The following is a 19,405-nucleotide window of genomic DNA, read 5'->3' on the forward strand; positions in this document are numbered from 1 at the left end:
TGGCTGAGGAATAATCTGGTAAAAAAACCAACATACACCAATCATTTGTAAATATACCTTAACTAAGGCAAAACATAATTTTAACACTCAAATTTTTTTTTTGAAAATATTTAAAAAGACAGAAGGGAAGATACGTAGAGCATTACAGCACAGGGAGCAGGACTAGGGGATGAAAATGACAGAATGGGGAAGTCAGACAAACAGAGGCAATGGAGATGAGTGGCTGAGAAGGGCTGGCAGTACGAAGGGGCCAGAAGATGAATGAGGAAAACTTATGTGAAATTGAGAGTGCAAGGCATTTAATGCAAAAGATGGCAAGTTGTCCCTTCAGGATTTAGAGGTGAGTGAGTGAAAGGGTGAGGGAGAAATCAAGGCTTTGGGAGTGACACGGGGGAGTGCCCGGGGAGGGGGCGGGGCTTCTCCAAGCTTAACACCATTTCTCTTGGCATTAGCGCCACTCCTTTTGCTCCTCTCTTCTCTCTCCTAACCTAAAGCACCAAATCTTACCTTAGAGTTAATGCTTCTTTTCTTCTGTCTTTACCCTTCCCTCAATCCTTTCTCACCTTCATATTCTGCCTTTCCTCTTTTCAGTGTCCCTCCCATCTAGAGCTGGCCTTGGAAACAGCTGGGCCAGGTTTCTCCCTCGCCCGGAATGTTTCCTCCTTCCCCCAAGCCATCTTCTCCACCCTTGAAGACATAAAACAAACTGAAAAGTGTCAGTAATAAATGGAGATAATTCTTAAACTGTCATTTAGAGGTAAAAAATGGCCACTCCATGTTCTAATGCTATTCTGCAAACATCTGCACTGAAAGAGAACTAAGTTTTAAATAACTTCTCAAATCATTAAATTAAAAAGTTTTAAAAAACCAGGACTGAATAATTGTGTCTAAGCAACACTGAGTGAAAAGTGAAAACTCTGAAGACTAGTTAAATTTCCTGTCACATGGCCCCCAATCCCCAAAAGCTAGCCCCATGTAATGAATATGTAAAAATACCCTTATGCATGTGTGCGTATGCACGCAAACACACACATGCACAAACACACACATGTCTAGTCAGATGGCATCCAATGCATCTAATGGCACTTGCCTGGCAGTCAGAACTGGAAAGTGAGGGGCAGGACCCACATGGCCAAAGAAAGGAGCAGACAAAAGGCAACATTAGGAAAGGGAAATGCAGAGATGTGAGCAACAGTGATAAAAACTTCCCCCAGAACTAGGAACTATGAAACAACATTAAAAGTTCAGCCCTTCTTGACTTGTGCTACCACAAAGGCTGTCCTCTTAGAGACACTGTTTAAGTGGTTAAAGTGGTTAAATTCCTACAGGTGCCTCTGGACTTAGCTCCAGAATATATTTTTAAACGTTCCTAAATTAAAATAATTCACAGGAATATAGTTTAGGTGGTTAAGACTGAAGTAGCTTTTCAGAAGCCATAATAATAAACAAAAATGGTCTGAAGTAATACACTCCTCTAATTCATGCTCCATTGAGCTCCAGTCTCTGACACCAGCCCCAAAGCCCCTTTTCAGAGGGAAATCCCTTCTTCTCTTTTTCCCCTTGCTCTCCCCTTCCCCCATCTCTTCTGGCTAGAAACTCTGCCCCTGCTATCCCCCCCCACCCCCTTTGCTCACCCACTTCTCACCTTACATCAGCAAATGTGTCATAATGGGTAGAGTCTGTGAGAGTAGGGGGAGTGGAAGAGAGGGGAAGGGGAAGGAGAAGAAATGAGAAGAGGAAAAAGTGGCAGATGGGGAAGGAGAAATGGGGAGAGCTGGAAGGTAAAGCAAAGAAGGCATCCTTCAACTTCCCAAACGGTCATCCTAGCTCCCGAGGTTGCAGCTTCTGGTCCCTAGTCTTCAGTCCACTGAGATAAAAGACCATGGAGGGATTAACTTTTTTAGTTCAACAGAACTTTGGGGCCAAAAGAGCCAACAGTATCTCAGAAAAGGGAAATAAGGGAAAAACTCTACCCAAAGAGAACTGCATAGCACAGAGTGCTTAGGGAATCGGGGGAAAGGCTCCTGGACACAATGAGGATCCGCACCTCAAGATGGAGCAAGCACGTACTGATGCAGCCCTTCTTACGTCCCAAACATCAAGCTAGCCACAGTGGGGTAAAGCTTGATTCTGGATCTACTTTGTGAGACAAAGTCCCCTGAGGTGTAGACAACATGGGCCCTCGTAGAGCCTTAGCAGTAAAACTGTCACAGTTAAGAAGACTAGCCTTGGAGCTGCGGCTGCAGGGAGGGGAGAAAACCAAGGCAACAGCCTTAGGCTACAGCATAAGAGCCCCCTCAAAATTGACAAGGATGACAACGTACCTGCTGACCCAAAACAGGATTGATACAGATCTGATGATAGACCAAAAAATAGAAATGGAAAGGTGATTCATAGAGCCATCTCCTCTTTTGAAAAAGTTTAGGATTATGCTTACTGATTCTGATTTACTTTGAGTATATTTTTCTATATATATATGGCTGGGTTTAAATTTTCTGGTCAATTTCTTTTTTTTTTTTTTAATAAAGGAGATGCTTAGCCTAGAGAAGAGAAAACTTAGTAGGGAAACACAATCATAACTTAGAAATTCCTGAAGGGTTGGCAAGGGGAAAAGAGAACCAGTCTTGTTTCACTTGATCCCAGAGAAGAGCAGCAGAACCCAAAGGGGCAAATTACAGTGATGTCAGCCTCACCAACAATGGCACAGCAAGGTCTAGGAAGGTAGGGAGCTCCCTGTCAGGAGGGAGCCCAAACATGGGCTTGCTGAGCATGTGTCAGGAATGGTAAGCAGCAGATTAGATGCCTTCTGGGGTCTCTTTCAACACCAAGATTCCAGGCACTGGTTTCTAGTACCTGGGCAAGTTTCAACTGCAGCACGATTTCTTCTTGCTCATCTTGGCAAGACAATAAATTATAAGGCAAAGACAAGATCCTTTACTGCTGGTTTCGTTGGTAGAATTTCCAACTGATCTGCTGGAGAATGAAAGCCTTGTGGATTTGTGCTGGGCAGCTCACCGTCATGGCATAGATTGGATGGAACTCAGAGCTCTACCTACGGATGATTACAGCAGGAATCAAATCTCTCTGCAATATGCTGTCACTCAGTCAGGTGGGTTCCATCTTTTGCTCCCCTTTTCTGTGTTGAAGACAGTAGCAGAGCGCTCTAAAATGATATCTGAGCTTTCTCTCAGAGTTACTGCTGTTTTAGAACAAAGTCACATCTGCCTTATGTGTCTTAAATCACCAAAGGATGTCTTACTAATGGAAAATATGACCATTTTTGTATCTTTCTTTGAAGCGCATTCAAAAATCTGGGGGCACTAATGTAAATTGTGGAAGGATTCATTTAAAAGAGGAAAGTTGTTCACTTCAATAGTCATTTCATGAAGCTACACAACTTTATCCATTGACCACTGTCCATCAGTTCCCCCCCCCTCCACTATCCCCCTACCCCCTGGGCAGCCCCTTATTTTCTGTTTCCTGGCACAATCTAGTTTGTCTCCTTTGCTTATTTTCCCTCAGCCCCAGAGACTAAAGCAGCAGCTGAAACCAGTTTCACCGAGAAGAGGAGCTACAATAGAGAGAGAGTTGGGAAACAGATTTTGTTTCAATTTTTTCTATCTCCAAAGAGGGCCTTTCACATTGGAAGATGCTCCCCAGGAAGGTCCTGCTCTCTCTCCCAATCTGGGATCACCCTTTGAGGAAGGGGGAGGGGGAGAATGAGGAAGAGGAAGAGGAGGGAGAGGATCATGATGATGATGATGATGATGAGAAAGAGGAGGAGGAGACCCATTAAGGCTGAGTTAGGAAAGAAAAGAGAGGTAGAGAAGGAGCACTAAGAAAGACCAGCAAAAGCCAGCAAAATGTCAAATACTGAAAGTCACGAACTGTTGAAACAATGATAGTTTTACAAAGAAAAATCTCATTCCAAAGAAATAGAAAGGCACTGTCGCTATATTGTAATGTTACTCAACCAGGAAAAAGGAGGAAACCTTAAAGCCGCTGCTTTTTGTCGTGTCCCGAGCCCTGCACCGACCTGCCGGTGCAGTCAGGTAGCAATCAGAACCATTATGCAGCGACACTCAGTGCACAGTCATTCACAGAAGCACAAGAGCCAAAAAATTGAGAATGAGGGTAATCACATTTTCCCATCTGAATCACCCCTCTACTATAGGAAATAGAATTGTTTGAGAAATAAATCAAAGTTAATTTTCATTCCCTAACACGTTATGCAGAACATCCGTCTGCACAAGGCATGTGAATTCTCCCTCTTGCCGAGACATGCTTTGATAATAAATTGTAGATACTTAGAGGGTCATTAACACTTCCCAGGTCACCAAAGTCCCACTTACTTACATTTTTCCATCTTTAAAGGAATGCTATGAGGAAAAGAGAACCTGGCTTATTAGCATTTTGCAATGAAGAACACCCTTGTTAGAGAGCATGTTTCTCACCATGTCTTTTCCATCTATGCCCTCTTATTGACATGCTGGTGACTGCATTTCTGGATATTCTGGATGAAGTTGGGGTAATTTCAACCTGAATGCATCTTTTACCCTCCTTACTAGATTTCATGGCAACTGCGGGCAATGAAGTCTTTATTGCATTAGCAACCTAAGGAGGAAAGAAATGACTTAAATTACATAAAGACATACACAATTGAAAGTCCTATTACACTTTTAAGGAAACAGATTAAGTGAATAAATCCATACTCTCCGAAAACATGAGCATACAAGATGAAGCTAAGTTAGATGCCAACTAATAACAAGTCGATACTTGTGGATATCGCATGTAATGAATTATTACAGAGCCAGGAGGGTTCCTAGCGATGGTCACAGAATGCTTTAATAATTACGGAGTTTTTTCATGCATAACAATTCATTGCCCTGCAAGATAAGGTGCTAAATGACTGAGAATTAGTTGTGAATACTGGCTTCACTGCTTATCATAAATTAAAGTAGAAAAATCCCCGAGTACAGTTGGACTGGACTGAGTCATGAAGCACGTACCAGCAGTGGTTCGGGATACAGTTCCAATTGGGCTCTGTACAGAACATCTTCCAGGGCCGTCTGAGCCACATCCCATTCTCCATTATAACTACAAAAATTAAATCCAAAGTGTATAACTTTCTTTGTTAATTCTACACATACAAACAAAATCAAAATTAAATATCATAATGTTTATCTTCTGTGATGGCAATAGCTAACCATATTAGCATACTGCCTCTTCATTCCACTCCCTGAAATAGTTTTTAAATCTTTGAATTCCTTTCTAATGCATTAAGAGGCCTGTGAACAGTAATACAAAGAAAACTGAAAGATGTACTTTCTTTTCTCCTAAAGAACTTTTTCTCTTTATAGAATGGAAGTCAGACAACCAAGGGACAACTTCAAAGTAGCCCAAAATGTAGCAAATTCTCTATCTGGGAATGAACATTTAGAACACTGTGTGGGTAAACTGCCATATATCTCCCATAGCCTTTAATGGGATTCTGCCTTTTTATCCCTAAGTATCCTGATAAAGTCTTTAGGAAGTGTACATGATGTCGTTTTAACTAATAGACTACTTACTCCAACTTTAACAAAATCTAAGCTGCGGAGTCTTACAGAGATATCAGGAGAAGCCCATGAAGATGAAGGGGCATTTCTGAGACAGAACCAAGCCTGGCCCAGCCCAACAATAAGGGCAGACAGTGGATATGAGAGAACCACCGTCTGCACCCAAACTCAGGGGATGGCACCTATAAGGCAGTGCAGGAGAAGACTGGCTTGGCACTAGGACTGAAGGGAGCAGGAAACAAGACACTGGCACTGGAGGAGGAACTTGATGACCTTTATCTCCTTTTGTGACCACGTGCTGTTCACGTGCAGTACTGGCAAAGAGAACAATGACTGTCGTCCATTTGGATTTTCACCTAAAAGTAAGATGAGAGCACCTTCATTCATTCAACAAGCTTTCACTAAGCAGCTGCTATATGCCAAGCACTGTGCTGGCCAAGAGCAACAAAAAGACAAATATGAAAGAATCCCCCCTCATGAAGCTTCCCTTCTCTTGGAGAGGGAAACAATACATACATAGAAAAGCAAATAAAAAGTCATTTTGGAGAGTGGGCAGAGAGAGGCAGCACTGATACACTAGAAGGAAGTAATCAGGAAGGACCTCCTGGAGGAGGTAGCACCTGGGGAACTGAAGAAGCAGAGGGAGGAAGGCAGTCAGATGAGATGCTGAATGAAGAACAGCAAACAAGCCAGCTGGACTAGAAAGCCGAGTGTGTGAAGAAGAGTGATGGGCACCAAGCCTAGAAAGGGGGGCTGGAGACAGTATGGAAAGGGCTCTAATGGCCCAAGGTAAGAATTTAGATTGGATCCTGGCGGGAGCCAATTAAGCTTCTGAGCAGGAAAGTGGGGTGGCTAGGCCTGGGCTTAAAGGATGGCAAATTGGCAGCCATGTGGAGGATGAAAAGTTTGAACAGAAAGACTCTTTAAAACATTCTCTAATCCCTACTTGGGGATGAGAAATGTTCTGTGAGATGGATGGAGGCGGGGAGGCCCCATGGAAACTTCTAGGATGGCACGGCCCCAGGCCATCAAACGTGAGCCAGAACGTGTGCATGTGCCTGGCCCAGGAGTGCCAGCCACTTCTAAACTGTGGAGCAGGTTGAATATGTTGGTTCTGTGAGAAAATGTCGATGTTGAATGTATTTTTCTTTCTAAATGATGAACTTCAGGACTTTTCTTCCTCCTCACCTCAGCCTCTGACTTTCCTGGTTTCCTTCAAGTCCTGGGTAAAATCCCCATTTCTCCTGGAAGACTTTCCTTATGCTCCTTTGTGCTGGCACCTTCCCTGCACAGAGTTTGTTTTCCATTTATGTTCTATGCAGACTGCTTGTAGGTAGTTGTTAGCATGTTGTCTCCCCCATGAAACAGACAGTGCACTCTCTGAGATCAGGGAGGGTTTTTTATTTTCTTTGCATCCCTGGGTGCCTAGCACAGTGCCTGGCACATAAGAGACCCTAAACAAATACTTGGTGACTGACAAATTATCTATTTAAAATACTATGAACATACAACAATATGGGGGTACAAAAACAGGCTTAATTTCCTCTGTTTGACTTAAAAATTTCTGACCTTTCCTTTATGCTTGAGTTATTATGTAGCCAGATCCCCTGGGCTGGTACTTTTGTATGTAAAATATACTGGCAGAACCCCACGCGTTCTATGGTTAATCTTGTCTGTGGCTGGAAGGGAAACTAATGAAAGTCAGAAGCCAGGCCATGCCCACGGACAGTCACAGGGCAGCACCCGAGGACAGCAGCAGCCCACAGAAACGACTTCAATTGTTCCAATGGTTACAGAAGAATGGTCTAGGGTATTCAGACATAGGTGAGCCACAAGGCATGAGAAAAGAAATACACAACCCTTTGGCACTTTTCATCAGCACATCTACACAAGTCTGCTTTCACCATCACTAAATCAGAAGACCTAATGTTCTTGCCCATTACTGCTGGGAGTCCATGCAGACAGGACTTAGGAAGGAAGACTGTAAGGATCTGAAATACTGTCACGCAGTCTGTGGATTAGACTTGTTCTCTTGGCTCTACAGGGCGAGACAGGAAGAGTGAGGGGAAGTGACTAAGAGACACAATTCAGCTCAAGGACAGGAACAACTTCTCCACAATGAGAGCCATCGCAAAGCAAGGTGGGCTGCTCGAGGAGGTGGGGGTCCTCCTGCACCAGAGCTCTTCAAGCAGAAACTGGATAAACACTGTTGGAGAGGCTGCAAGAAAGAATTCTTATTCTGGTTCAGGTTTGATCATCTCTGATTCTGGGAGATGAGGCAAGGCCCACAGAGAATCAATGGGTGGAACAGCTAGAACCAGGAACAGGCAAGGCAGAGAACCACTGAGGGTGCAAGACATGGGAAGAGGAGCAGAGCAGGGGAGTCACTTTAGAAGACAATTTTAAAATAATTGCACATATTGCTTGCCAGAAAATTCTATTTCTCTATGTCACATATAGACATGGCAGGTACTTGATAAAATATGCTTTGACTGACATAGGTTATGTGTGTATACACATTACAGTAAAGGCTCCAAACCCCAAGGGGACAGTAACACAAAAGAGGTGAACATTTTCGGAATCTTGTCTAGGGCACACAAAAGACAATCTTGGCTCTGCTGACTGCTCTCAGCATACAGCTCTCACCTAAGTGACAACTGTCATATCTTGGGGAGGATCAAAAGATACTTCTACAGATCACATGAAATATGTAAATAAGACTTGCTGTCCTCTCAGCTCCCAGAAATACGAAGCAGTTGTCATTTTTCCTCCCTCCTGAGCCCAAGAAAATATTACTGCTTTCAGTAAATCAATGAAGACTTTTCTGAAAATCTAACAGCAATATGTTTTCCGAAAGCCCTGTCCAGACTTCATTGCGATGCTGGAGATGAAAGATCTTCCCAGACACAGCAGAATGAAAGGAATGAAGAGAGAGAAGAAGAAGAGTTTTTACTTTCACTGCCATACTAACAGCACAATATCTGAGTTCCTCCTGTGAGCCAAATATCCCTTTGTTTAACAAACATTTGTGAAGCATTTTTGTGGTGGATAAATTCCAACTAATTAGAAATTCACTTATTTTACAAAATCATGACAAACAACACTATAAGCACACTAAAATATTTATGCTCTTAATTTCTTACATTAAAGCTATAAGAACATGAAGCAAGAAAGCTTTGTAAAAAGCTATGAAATTCTGTGGAAAACATGTAAAGTGAATGAGGGAGAGAAGAGAAGAAAAGAGTTGTATGGGCATTTATCTAAGCTTTACTAAATCTTATTTTATCCCTAAATGAAGAAAGATTCAGACTTTGCTTAAAATTTTCCTCTTACAAAATATATTCATATTGAGATAAATCTATTACTTGGTGAAACACATAATCTTTCAAACATTCCAAAAAGTTTTTCTGAAGCAAGCTTTGTCAAGAGCTTAATTCCATATCATTCTATATAAAAATACTTAAAATGTAAATCTATGAAGAGTGATTGAAAGAGGTTTTCCTATCTTAGTACTGTAATCTAATTTGCCATGGATTATATTAACTGATTACATTTTTTTCCCAAAAGATCAAAAGTTGTATAATTTGTACATGGGATAAACTTACAAGGCAAAATAAACTCCTGTTAACATTTGCACCATGAATTCTGAAGAGACTGGGATCCTGCTAGTTATACCTCTGTATTTTCTTACATGTTGTCGAGGATATCCACAGATGCAGATTCTAAAGAAAAGAAAATATGATGTTAATGAAATGGATCCATTAGTTACCGTATTCTTTAACATTTTTATGCACTAATTTGCTTGGTACATTTCCATCAGAAATTTAAAATTTATAATGACCTTTTCCAAAGAAGTTGATTTCTTAGGCAAATTCAACTGAATAGAAACATAACCACATAAGTCCATATATGTGTTTGCAGATGTGCCAGCTGAGGCCATGTGACCATGTTGTAGGGACCTGCCCTGAGCAAGGCTCCTCTGGTCATTCTGATGAATTTAATGATCAATACTCCTGACTGCAGATAAATCAACTAAATGGGGATCGATACCAATGACCAAAATTTAATGGATCAGCTGGGCCATGACCCCCTCATTTCCCAAGAATAGGCAGAGTCTGAAAGTTCAAAGTGCCCTCTATTGGAAAAGTCAACACTTTCAAGTTCCACACCAGGTCCTCTTCTCAGCAGAGAACTAGGTAAAGGCGATAATCATGAAGTCTACATGCAAGCATTTCTCAGAATAGGATCCTTTCCTAACAAGCTCCCACAAAAGGAGGAGAAGGAAGAAGAAGAGGAAAAGGAGAGAAGAATGGTAAGGGATGTATTCCTGGCTCCATTCTTAGGGTCACTAGTGTTCCTAAGATACCCAATGGAATCCTTAAGGCTTCATGTATTTCTATTTTCCTAGACTTTGGCACTCATTACATATGAGTAGAAGTACATACTATCTAAAACCCTCCTTCAGAAATGCAGTCATGAGGATTATTTACATGATCTATTTAATATGATGCCAAGCAAACTATAGGCAATATACACTTGGATTTCTGTGTTTCTCAAAAAAAAAACCCAAAAAACTTTAAAATCAATGTTAGCCAATTTCTTTAAATGATCCCATTTTGCTTCCTCGCGGCGTTACTAAACAAACACTAAGCTGCCTCTCTCTGTATTTCTTCAGAATTCTCTTGTCTCTTCCTTGCCCCACCTTGCAGCCTCCTTGAGCATTTTGCCCCTCTGGCTCAGTGCCAACATCAGACCCTGTTTTCACAAAGAACATGAGCATCACAGCCCCTTGATTTCTGCGGTAAATTCCCACATAGAGTTCCAAAAATATATCCTGAAATCATGGAGGGAAATAAAGCCTTTGGAAAGCCTGTCCAACAGTCCTGCCACCACACTCCAAGGGGAGACTTTCAGTGTAATTTGTGCCTCCAGAGAAGAAGGGTTCTTCTGGTGATCACCGTCAGCAGTTCACCAGCTCTCGGAGCAGCTAGCAAGACATTGGCTAACATGAGCTTTCTATTTATACGTTTGACAAATTCATTTAGAATTATGATACATTCAGGCAGAAATGAGAAATACAGCTCATTGAGACAACAAGATGATGCATTTTCAAAGCAAAAGCCATCTGTCTCTTTCTTTTTGCTTCCCTGGTCTTTTATTGTCTCTCCCCTCTCCAAAAGAGCTCCTGCCGAAACTACCCCATGGGAGTTTGTGAGACATCCTCTTTCTATTTCTCCACTTCCTTCATTAAGTGAGCACTTTTCAATCAATCCCACTCTATAAGCCATTTCTCATGGGGCAGATGGTGCCGAAGGCACTAGGCACACAAAGACGCTGCCAAGCTAGACCCAATGCCCAACATCATCTCCCTGGGACGTGCCAGATGTGAAAGACAAGGCTGCTGTGTGCAGAAAAACAGTGGAGCCCAGCAAAAATCTCTTTCATTAATGTGAAAGTGGCCTGATTCTGAACACAAGGTCAGAAAACAGCTCCAAGGTAGTCCTGCCTGCATCTCCTTGGAGATCTCCCAGAGTATGGGCACAGCCCAAGCTAGACCTCACAAGGAGTGGGTCAAGATTTTCAGAGAAGATACATGGACAGCAAAGAGGACTCTAGCAGGGCCTGCAGGAAAGTGTTTCAGGCAGGGGCATGGCAAAGGCACAAGGACAGAGACAGTCACGACACCCTTAGGGAAAGGAAGAAAAGCGCTAGGTGCTACAGCTGAGGGTTTGGGTTGGGGAAACAGCTGGGGAAAGAATGGATCCCCTAAATCCTTAAACATCAAAGAAGCAGTTGGAGGTGGGGGTAGCAGGGTTGGGGAGGAGACTCACACAACACTGAGTATATCTGCTGACCTGCTTTCATTTTATTATGTAGCATAGAATGGGGACAGAGTAAAGGATTTGGAGTCAACAGAGCTGAATCCAAACCTGTCCAGTAACAGTGGACAAGTCACAGACTCTCAGAACCATACACAATTGACTCTACTTATCTGCTATGTTAGAGGTGATGGCTAGAAGGAATTCCTATACTGATAAACCATGGGTTCTGGAAATACTGACATAATGTATATTTGATTACAGAAAGACAAAGTACATAACTTCAGTATCATTTTAAGAATAGGAAACATAATTAAGCTTCAACTGAGGAGTCAACAAAGTTAAGGTATGAATCTAAAACCACAGGGAAGTTCCCCCAAGAGTTTTTGGTTTTTCTTGACTGCTGACTTCCTGGTCTCCCTTCTCCTCTGATCCTCCCATTCATTCCTTGTCTGCTTTCTCTGTATTTTGGTGCTAGCCGACACTTTCTTCCTCTGGCTAGCTCCCACTCCACTACCTCCAAAAGAATTCCCAAGATCCAAATTATTCTCTAACTCCTTAAACTTACTTTCACTGATTCCAGGTCAAGACAAATCAACAAGCATTTATAAAGTGTCCACTACGGCACCATGCTGAGCACAGCTCCCAAAAGCATCCTCCCCACTCTCACCTCTGTAGATCTCTAAATGGCAAGAGAGTTTTAAAAAACACCAAAACAGCCTTTACCCATCATTTTTACTCATATCATGCCACCTAACAAGCACAAATAGGGATCAAAAAATGACTAAGACAATATGACAATCAGTCACTATGGGTGAGGCACTGTTAAGCACGGCCAACCCTTCTATACATCTGGTATATTTTCTTTATTCAGCTAAATTTATTCTTCTTTTTAGAACTTTTAATTTGTAAAATGTTGGAAAAAGCATAGCAAGGAAGCTATTATTGCAAACGTAACAAGCTGACATTCAGCTTTTAATTTACCTTGAACAAATTTGACACAGCGATTGAAGAGAAATATTGGGCATGTAGGTTAAGGCAGCATTGTAACACAATAAAAGGAATGTCAGCACTTCAAACCTAAGGAGAAAACACAAGAGGTTTCACCAAATCTTAATTCCAATTTAACGATGATGAGGATGATTTACATAGTGCTTTACATCCGTGTTCAAAAATAAAAGGAAGGAAGAAATAAGTAATGCACAAATACTACACTGAAATGCTCTTAAAAATTAGTGTTAATTTTCTTAAGAGAGTGAATAAAAACGATGACAACTATTTAAACTTAATATTTTCCAGATGAGTTTTCAAACAAGGGCACAATCAATGAGTCATCTGTTCAAATTAATAGCATGCAACGCGTTACAAATTGCAAATATAATGTCAAATAATTCTCTGACTTTTATGCAACAAATTCTATTTCTGAGTCTTACTTATTCTGAGCTGTTAACATCTCTCTTTGAGGATGAGGTCCACTGTAAACAACTTTGGATAAACCATGCTGGCATAAAGCACTCTCAGTCAGAGCCATGGAACCAATACTGGAAGGCTAAAGAAGAAACACATTTGAATGAGGCAATCCCAACAAACACTGTTGAAAAATAAGTCATTAAGGAAAGGTAATATAACAGGCACACCGAATGTTAAAAACACGTGCATAATTTGATAATCAATCTTTTACTCTTAAATCTTCTTTGACATTGACCAAACAAAAAAATCCAACTATAAGAGTTAACAAAAAATTGATTGATAAAATTAAATTGCTTCAATATATAAAACAATCAACTTCACAAAGATGATGAAAGATTCAAAAAGTTCATGTTGAAGGGACTTTGGGAAGACATGCATATTAATATACTCGGGAGAATTGTGAATCACTATAGTTAGTCTAGAAAATAATTAAAATTATGCAGGAAAAGTTACTAAATTCTTCCTACTCTTTGACCTCATCATCCATATTCCCCAAAGAGGTCAAGCACATAAAGAAAGGCCTCATATTTACCAAAATATCAACAGCAACACTTTTTGTAATAATAAAAAGCTGAAAAAGTGCATGCCCTTCAACGGTAAAATAGCAGAACAAAACATGGTCTGTTAATGTCATTAGGATTTAGGAACATGACACTAGAAATGATTAATATGAGAAGTTCAGAGAAAACACAAGAAAATTTATATGAACTAACGAAGGGGGAAAAAAGCAGAAACACAGCACTTCAGACAAGGTCTACAATGATGCATTTACATTATTGTAAATAATGCAGACAAGAACGAAAGTGAACCAAATCCCAACGAAATGCAAGGCCTGATGTTGGAGGGAGGGAGGGGATGATTCCCAAAGGGGAGCCCATTGTGAGGTCTGCTGGGGCTGAGGCAGCAGCTTGGGTTTTCTTGGTAGGTGCATTTTTACGGAAGGGCATTTACTTCTGTTAGGGAAGGTGTTTTGCTTATGATTATGGCATGAGAAAAACAATGAAAAAAAGGCAACAAGATCCCTGTTTTTTAAAAAATCTAATATGATGGTACATAAAATTGCAAAACAAAATTGGAGACTGGCGAGAGAAAATATGCAAACTATGCTTTTTTTTAAAACAAACATGTCACCATCAACTTTCCAATTTCATCCTGCCAGAGCCAAATGGGGCTCCTGGGAGGAGTCTCCTCTGCCAAGGCAGGTCAGCACCTTCTCTGAAACTTGAAGCCTAAGAACCTGAAGCAAAGTGGCTTCATCAGTCAGCGTGGGTACAAGGCAGGATCTGAAGCAAGACCTCCCTAGCTTGGAGGTTCCTTCCATCACACGATCTCTGAGGGTAATGTCACATTTATTAAGTTCCAGTTGTTAGATGCTGGGGAGACACAAAGCTAACTAAGAAGCTGTAGCTGGCCTCAGGTAGCTTCTAATCGACCAAAAGGATAAGACAATGCACACAAAACTCATGCAAATCCATGGCAAATTTCATGATCATAGATGTGAGAAGAGAATCACAGAATGATGGGCCCTTATGGTTGGAAGGGACCCCAGGGGACATCCAGGAGGTGACCAAAGATTCCTTCTGCAGCATACCTGGCAGATGGCCATCTGGTCTTTACATAAAGACTTCTGGTGAGGGAAGCCCCTGCCTCCCAAGGCAGGCAATCTATCCCACTTCCTGGTAAATTTAATTGTTAGGAAGCTTTTCCCTCTGCCAACCCTCAATTTGTCCCTTTGGATCACCACTCAGTATCAGCTCTGTCTTCTGGGGTCAAGCAGAACCAGCCACATCTTCTTTACCCTGTACTTGGGAAATTAGTTGTTTTGAATGCAAGCACAAGATTCTTACATTGATCCCTACTAAATTTCATCTTAATCGATTCAGCTCAAAACTTCTAATCTACCAAAAGTTTTTTGAATCCTGTCATCTCGTGTGTGAGATTTTCTTCTTCTAAGCTTTGGCTCATCTGTGAATTGGATAAGTATGACACCTCTGTGATAAAAATGCCAAGCATGGATGTCTGAGGCATTCTACTGAAGCCCAGGGGACTCCTGCACATTATACTGATTAACCACTAATGACTCTTCTTAGGGTTCAGCCATTAAAACTCATCTAAATGCACCTAAATGTACTATCATCTCACTCACATTTTTTCATGTTTTCCAGAAGACTAGCATCGTAAAGCAAGACTTTACAAAATGCTCTGCTAAAAATGTGGGTCAGCTCTATCTATTGTCTTCTGAGCCACCAATGTAGGTCATTCTGTTGTGACCTGTCATTTAAGAAATCCCATTGGCCCTTTATGGCGACTACTTCCCTTTCGAGGTGCTCCCTGACTATCTCTTAATAGTTTGCTGTAGAATTGGGCAAGGAATTAAAGGCAATGTTGCCTATGATTATTGATGATGCCTTAAAGTTCATGGCAAACAAGAAGATGCCTCAAAATAGAAAGACCAACATTCCAACTTGCAAAGGGACAGTATTTTCCCTTTTCTACTTCTGCAGTCTCTCCAGTTCCCCATGATCTTTCAAATATCCCTGAGAGAAATTCAACAATCACATCTGCCAGTTCTTGGATGGGCTAAGACAGCCCAGAGGTCTTGACCTCATTAATGGAAGACAGGTACTGGTTATCTCCTTATGTTGGCTGTCAGCTCCCTAGTAGTCATTTTCCGCCTCTTTTCCAGTGGCAGAGAGAGAACAGCAGCAAAGATTCTAGGAGTCCTCAGTGTCCTCTCTGAAACTGGTCATGACTGCTTTATCCACTCTATCTAGTTTAGATGCTGCTTATTTTTCCAATGTAGGGTGGTGGTTTTGTATGCTTCGCTTTCCTGCCCAACATCAGCTCGCATACTCCTGAGAAAGTTCATATAGGAATATGCTATACATCTCTTTAAAATCTAAGTCAGTTGTTTAGTTCTCTATGAACTCCTACCAGTCTCTTTAGATAACTAACTTCATCTTGTCTTCCTCAGTGAAACTGTTCCTTTTTTTAAGGTCTTCAGAATTAACTCTTGAGAACTTCTCATTCATCCTACACTAACTTTCTCCATAGAATTTTGGACCATGGCATTCTAGGCCTCCTGAACACTCTGAGATGTATTTTCCTAAAATTCAAGGTGTATGTCACTCTAGTCTCAAATTTCCTTTCCTAATCTATTAAAAGTTCTAATTAGGAGTGGTCACTTTCCTCCAGGGCTCCCATCATTTCTACCTCCAGCAAGTAATCCCTCCTGACTGATGAGAATCAGATCCAAAATAGAATTTCCCTTTGTTGGCTCCTCAAACTTTTGAAAGATGGAAAGAGATGACCTCCAGCTGGAGGAAGAAGAGAGGAAGGAACCAGAGAAGGCTTTATGGAGACAGCCGGGTCTTGAGTGGTAAATTGGCTGTCAAAAGGAGAGGATGATGGAATGAAAATTCTAAACATAAAGAATGGTGAGATCAAGGGAACAGAGGCCAAAAAACACATGGCCTATTCATGGAGTGATAAGTAATTTGGTTTGGGTGAGGAGAAAATGTTTGGGGGACGTGGGGGCTGGAGTTGGAAGCACAATTGGAACAATATAACGTTGAGCCATAAGTGCCAGGCTAAGTCAAGGTCTCTGGGTAGAAGCCATCATACATTTGTGAGCAACAGATTGACAGGAGCATGCCTGTGCATTATACAGATTAATTGGGCAACAAGATGACAACTGGATAGACACACAGGAGAGACTGAGGGAAGGAGACACAGTAAAAAAGGACAGCTACACTTGGAGAGCTTTTCACTCAGGAAAAAGCACCAACACAAACACATTCTTCTTGTGTCCACTGGCAAGTTCCTGTTTTCTGCTCCATCCCCTTCCTGCCCACCAAGAAATATCAATGGAATGGAAAACCTAACAGGCCAGGCCCACTACGTTCACTTTGATCAATGCCACTTACTTCATGATATATTGATGGCTTAGATAAAGATGGGATTGTAAAACTCAACACTTTGTTATGTCCCTGCTTGTCAACTATTTCCTACAGAAAAAAAGAAAATAAACTGACATGTAAAGTCTATAAAACAAATATACACATACAGACACACAGAATCTCTAAATTCTTGGCCTAAATAACCCAAACTACCTAAAAAAACTTAAAATGCTCTTCCACTCATTGACCCACAGAAATAGAGCCATCAGGAACTTGCACATATATGTTCTTAAAGTATCAGAAACAATCATTCAATTGGTTGGATTTAACAAAAATATGCATTGCATTTCAAAAATTTATATTTTCCTGATTTAATACATGTAACATATTTAAAGTTGTTTCTTCCTCTAAGTCAACTGAAATAAAGTAGCTAATGAAAAAGTCAGAGAAACCTGACAAGCTAATCACAAGCCTTGTAGAGTAGCAATAACCCTTGAAAGGAGGTAAAGGTAGATTGGAAACTTTCTTAACGCACTTACAAATGACATAACTGCAGAAAACTGAAAACACAAAAGAAAAACATGCTACCAGATAAAGTTTAATCTGTTCAAACAATTCACGCAAAATTCAGAAGTAGCCCAGATTTGAAAGAATCTGGAAAAGCGTGGTCCAGTCCATAAAGACTTCATAAATATTCATTGCCCTAGAAAGGCTCTCAAATGCCCATGACTCATGGATCTGTAGAATAATTTATTCATGGACAAAAAAAGGGAAAGACTTCAAAATCCCACTGGAAAGCCAGAGGCTTCCTAGCGGGAAATGTCCAGTTGTCCAATAGCCCTTTAATAATTGAAAGAATGAGTGGTGCCATTGATGTCTCCATCCATCTCATCTAACGCCTCTCCAATGTGCTAGAATCACAGAAATGTTAAGATGTGGAAGAGACTTCCACACACCAAACCCAGTTGCTTGAAGACTTCCCGTGGAGACAAGCAGCCTGATCCAATTTGGGTAACACAGCGATAGGCTCACCTGGCCTCTGCAGCCATACTGCTCGAGTTCTGCTCTCTGGCGACAAGAAGAACAGGGTTAAGCCTCTTCTAGGGGACAAGACCAGCATGAAGACAAACCAGGTTCCTCTGGGTCAAGCATCCCCAGTTCCTTCGAATGATCTTCTTCTGGCAAAAGCTCAAGTTTCATCTCCATGCTGTGGTCATCTTCATCTGAACTTTCTTTTTTGTTTATCACTGATGTTCCTCAAACACGGCACAGAGACATGGCAGGCATGGCACGGATGCTCTCCTTAGGCCAGTCTCAGAAAGGAAGCCTCTCAAGACAGCCCATGATAATTTTTGCCTTGCTGGCTACCCCATGACACTACTGATTCAGATTGAGCTGACATCCACCAAAGCCCAGGTTCGCTGTATTCCTCTAGGATCTAACTCCTGTCCTCTTTAGAGAACACTTCAGCTTTGCTAAGTTATTAATACTTATATCAATGCCCTAAAGCCATTGCCCTCCTCTTAGGGATAGTCGACCTTACACCTGGCCATCACCTACAAATGTTTCTCTGATGATCCACTTCTTCATATCTTGCTTCTGCATCCTTATCATGACCCCAATACCTTCAACCCCAGGTCACCCCCCCTTCTCTATCTTCACTCTCCTCCTCTCTCAATCTTGACCCTAGAGATAACACTATTTGTTATTAACTATTATTAACTATAACTATTAACTATTATATAACTATTTGTCTTCTGCTCTCAAGTTCCTTGTCCCCTTGTTCTGTCACCACTCATCCATTGCCAAACCCCAATCTCCCTGTCTACTTCCCACCCCCTGCCTCCTTTATGCTTACTCACATGCTACTGAACAGAGCTACAATAGAACTGGCTGAGTCTACTCATAATTTTACTAGACATTCTCAACTGGGTCCTTCTCACAAGAGCAAGGCAATGCTTTCTCCTCTCTAAGTGATTCTCTATCCCACTCTTCAAAGAGGCTGTTCCAAACCTTTTATTCTCCCCTCAAACCTCCTACACACCTTCTTCTTCGACCCTATAATCTGAGGTCCTTGACTCCACTGAGAAAATAAAGATGATTCATGGAGAGTTCCTCCTTCTGACCTTTTTATCTCACAATCCCTTGACATCATCCTCCATTCTCTCTACTTTACTCCAATAATGCCCTTCTCCTTGACAAGGTCACCATCTACATATGTGCCCTTGATACCCTCCCCTCCATTTCTCTAGTAGATCACCCTCTTCTCCTCACTCTCATCTGTAGGTTCTTACCACATACTAAGTTCTTCCCTGCTGCCTCCAAATAAACAGTTCTAAATCTTTATCCTTAAAAAAAAAATCCTCCTTGGGTTCTGCCACTCCCTTCCAGCTCTCCCTCTCTATTTCTCCTCTCCTGTTTCTCCTCTTACTGCCACTTCCATCCCCCTCTTTCACTTCTTATACTTTTCCATCTGACTTCTAAGCATGTCCCTCAGCTGCCAGAGCAGATGGTCCTTTCTCAGTTTTCATCCTTTCTGAGCCCTTTGCTGGTCACTCCTTCTGCATCATTTCTCTACACCTTTTCACTATCTCTCCTTCATGTCTAGAATATTCTCTCTCCTCGCCTCAACCTTCTGGCTTCCTCTTACAAGAAGCTC

General features: G+C 41.5%; 1 protein-coding gene and 1 long non-coding RNA gene across 8 annotated transcripts in view; one reads left to right on the top strand and one right to left on the bottom strand.

Moving 5' to 3' along the window:
* HYCC1 (hyccin PI4KA lipid kinase complex subunit 1) overlaps positions 1-19,405 on the bottom strand; it is a 116,696-nt gene that overhangs the window by 16,760 nt on the left and 80,531 nt on the right. For 6 of the 7 annotated variants that reach the window (XM_072650907.1, XM_072650902.1, XM_072650903.1 and 3 more), the window contains exons 5-10: positions 16,774-16,854; positions 12,811-12,926; positions 12,362-12,457; positions 9,164-9,280; positions 5,010-5,097; positions 4,455-4,614 (exon numbers count right to left, since the gene is read on the bottom strand). In XM_072650907.1, the coding sequence (XP_072507008.1) occupies positions 4,455-4,614; positions 5,010-5,097; positions 9,164-9,280; positions 12,362-12,457; positions 12,811-12,926; positions 16,774-16,854 (658 nt within the window). The remainder of the gene's footprint in view (positions 1-4,454; positions 4,615-5,009; positions 5,098-9,163; positions 9,281-12,361; positions 12,458-12,810; positions 12,927-16,773; positions 16,855-19,405) is intronic. The other variant, XM_072650908.1, reaches the window with a different exon arrangement.
* Positions 1,699-4,456, top strand: LOC140532444 (uncharacterized). Its single transcript, XR_011976519.1, has 3 exons — positions 1,699-2,386; positions 2,957-3,109; positions 3,523-4,456. It is a non-coding gene; the product is annotated as an uncharacterized lncRNA (long non-coding RNA).

Source organism: Notamacropus eugenii, chromosome 3, assembly GCF_028372415.1.
Source record: "Notamacropus eugenii isolate mMacEug1 chromosome 3, mMacEug1.pri_v2, whole genome shotgun sequence".
Classification (NCBI taxonomy): Eukaryota; Metazoa; Chordata; class Mammalia; order Diprotodontia; family Macropodidae; genus Notamacropus; species Notamacropus eugenii.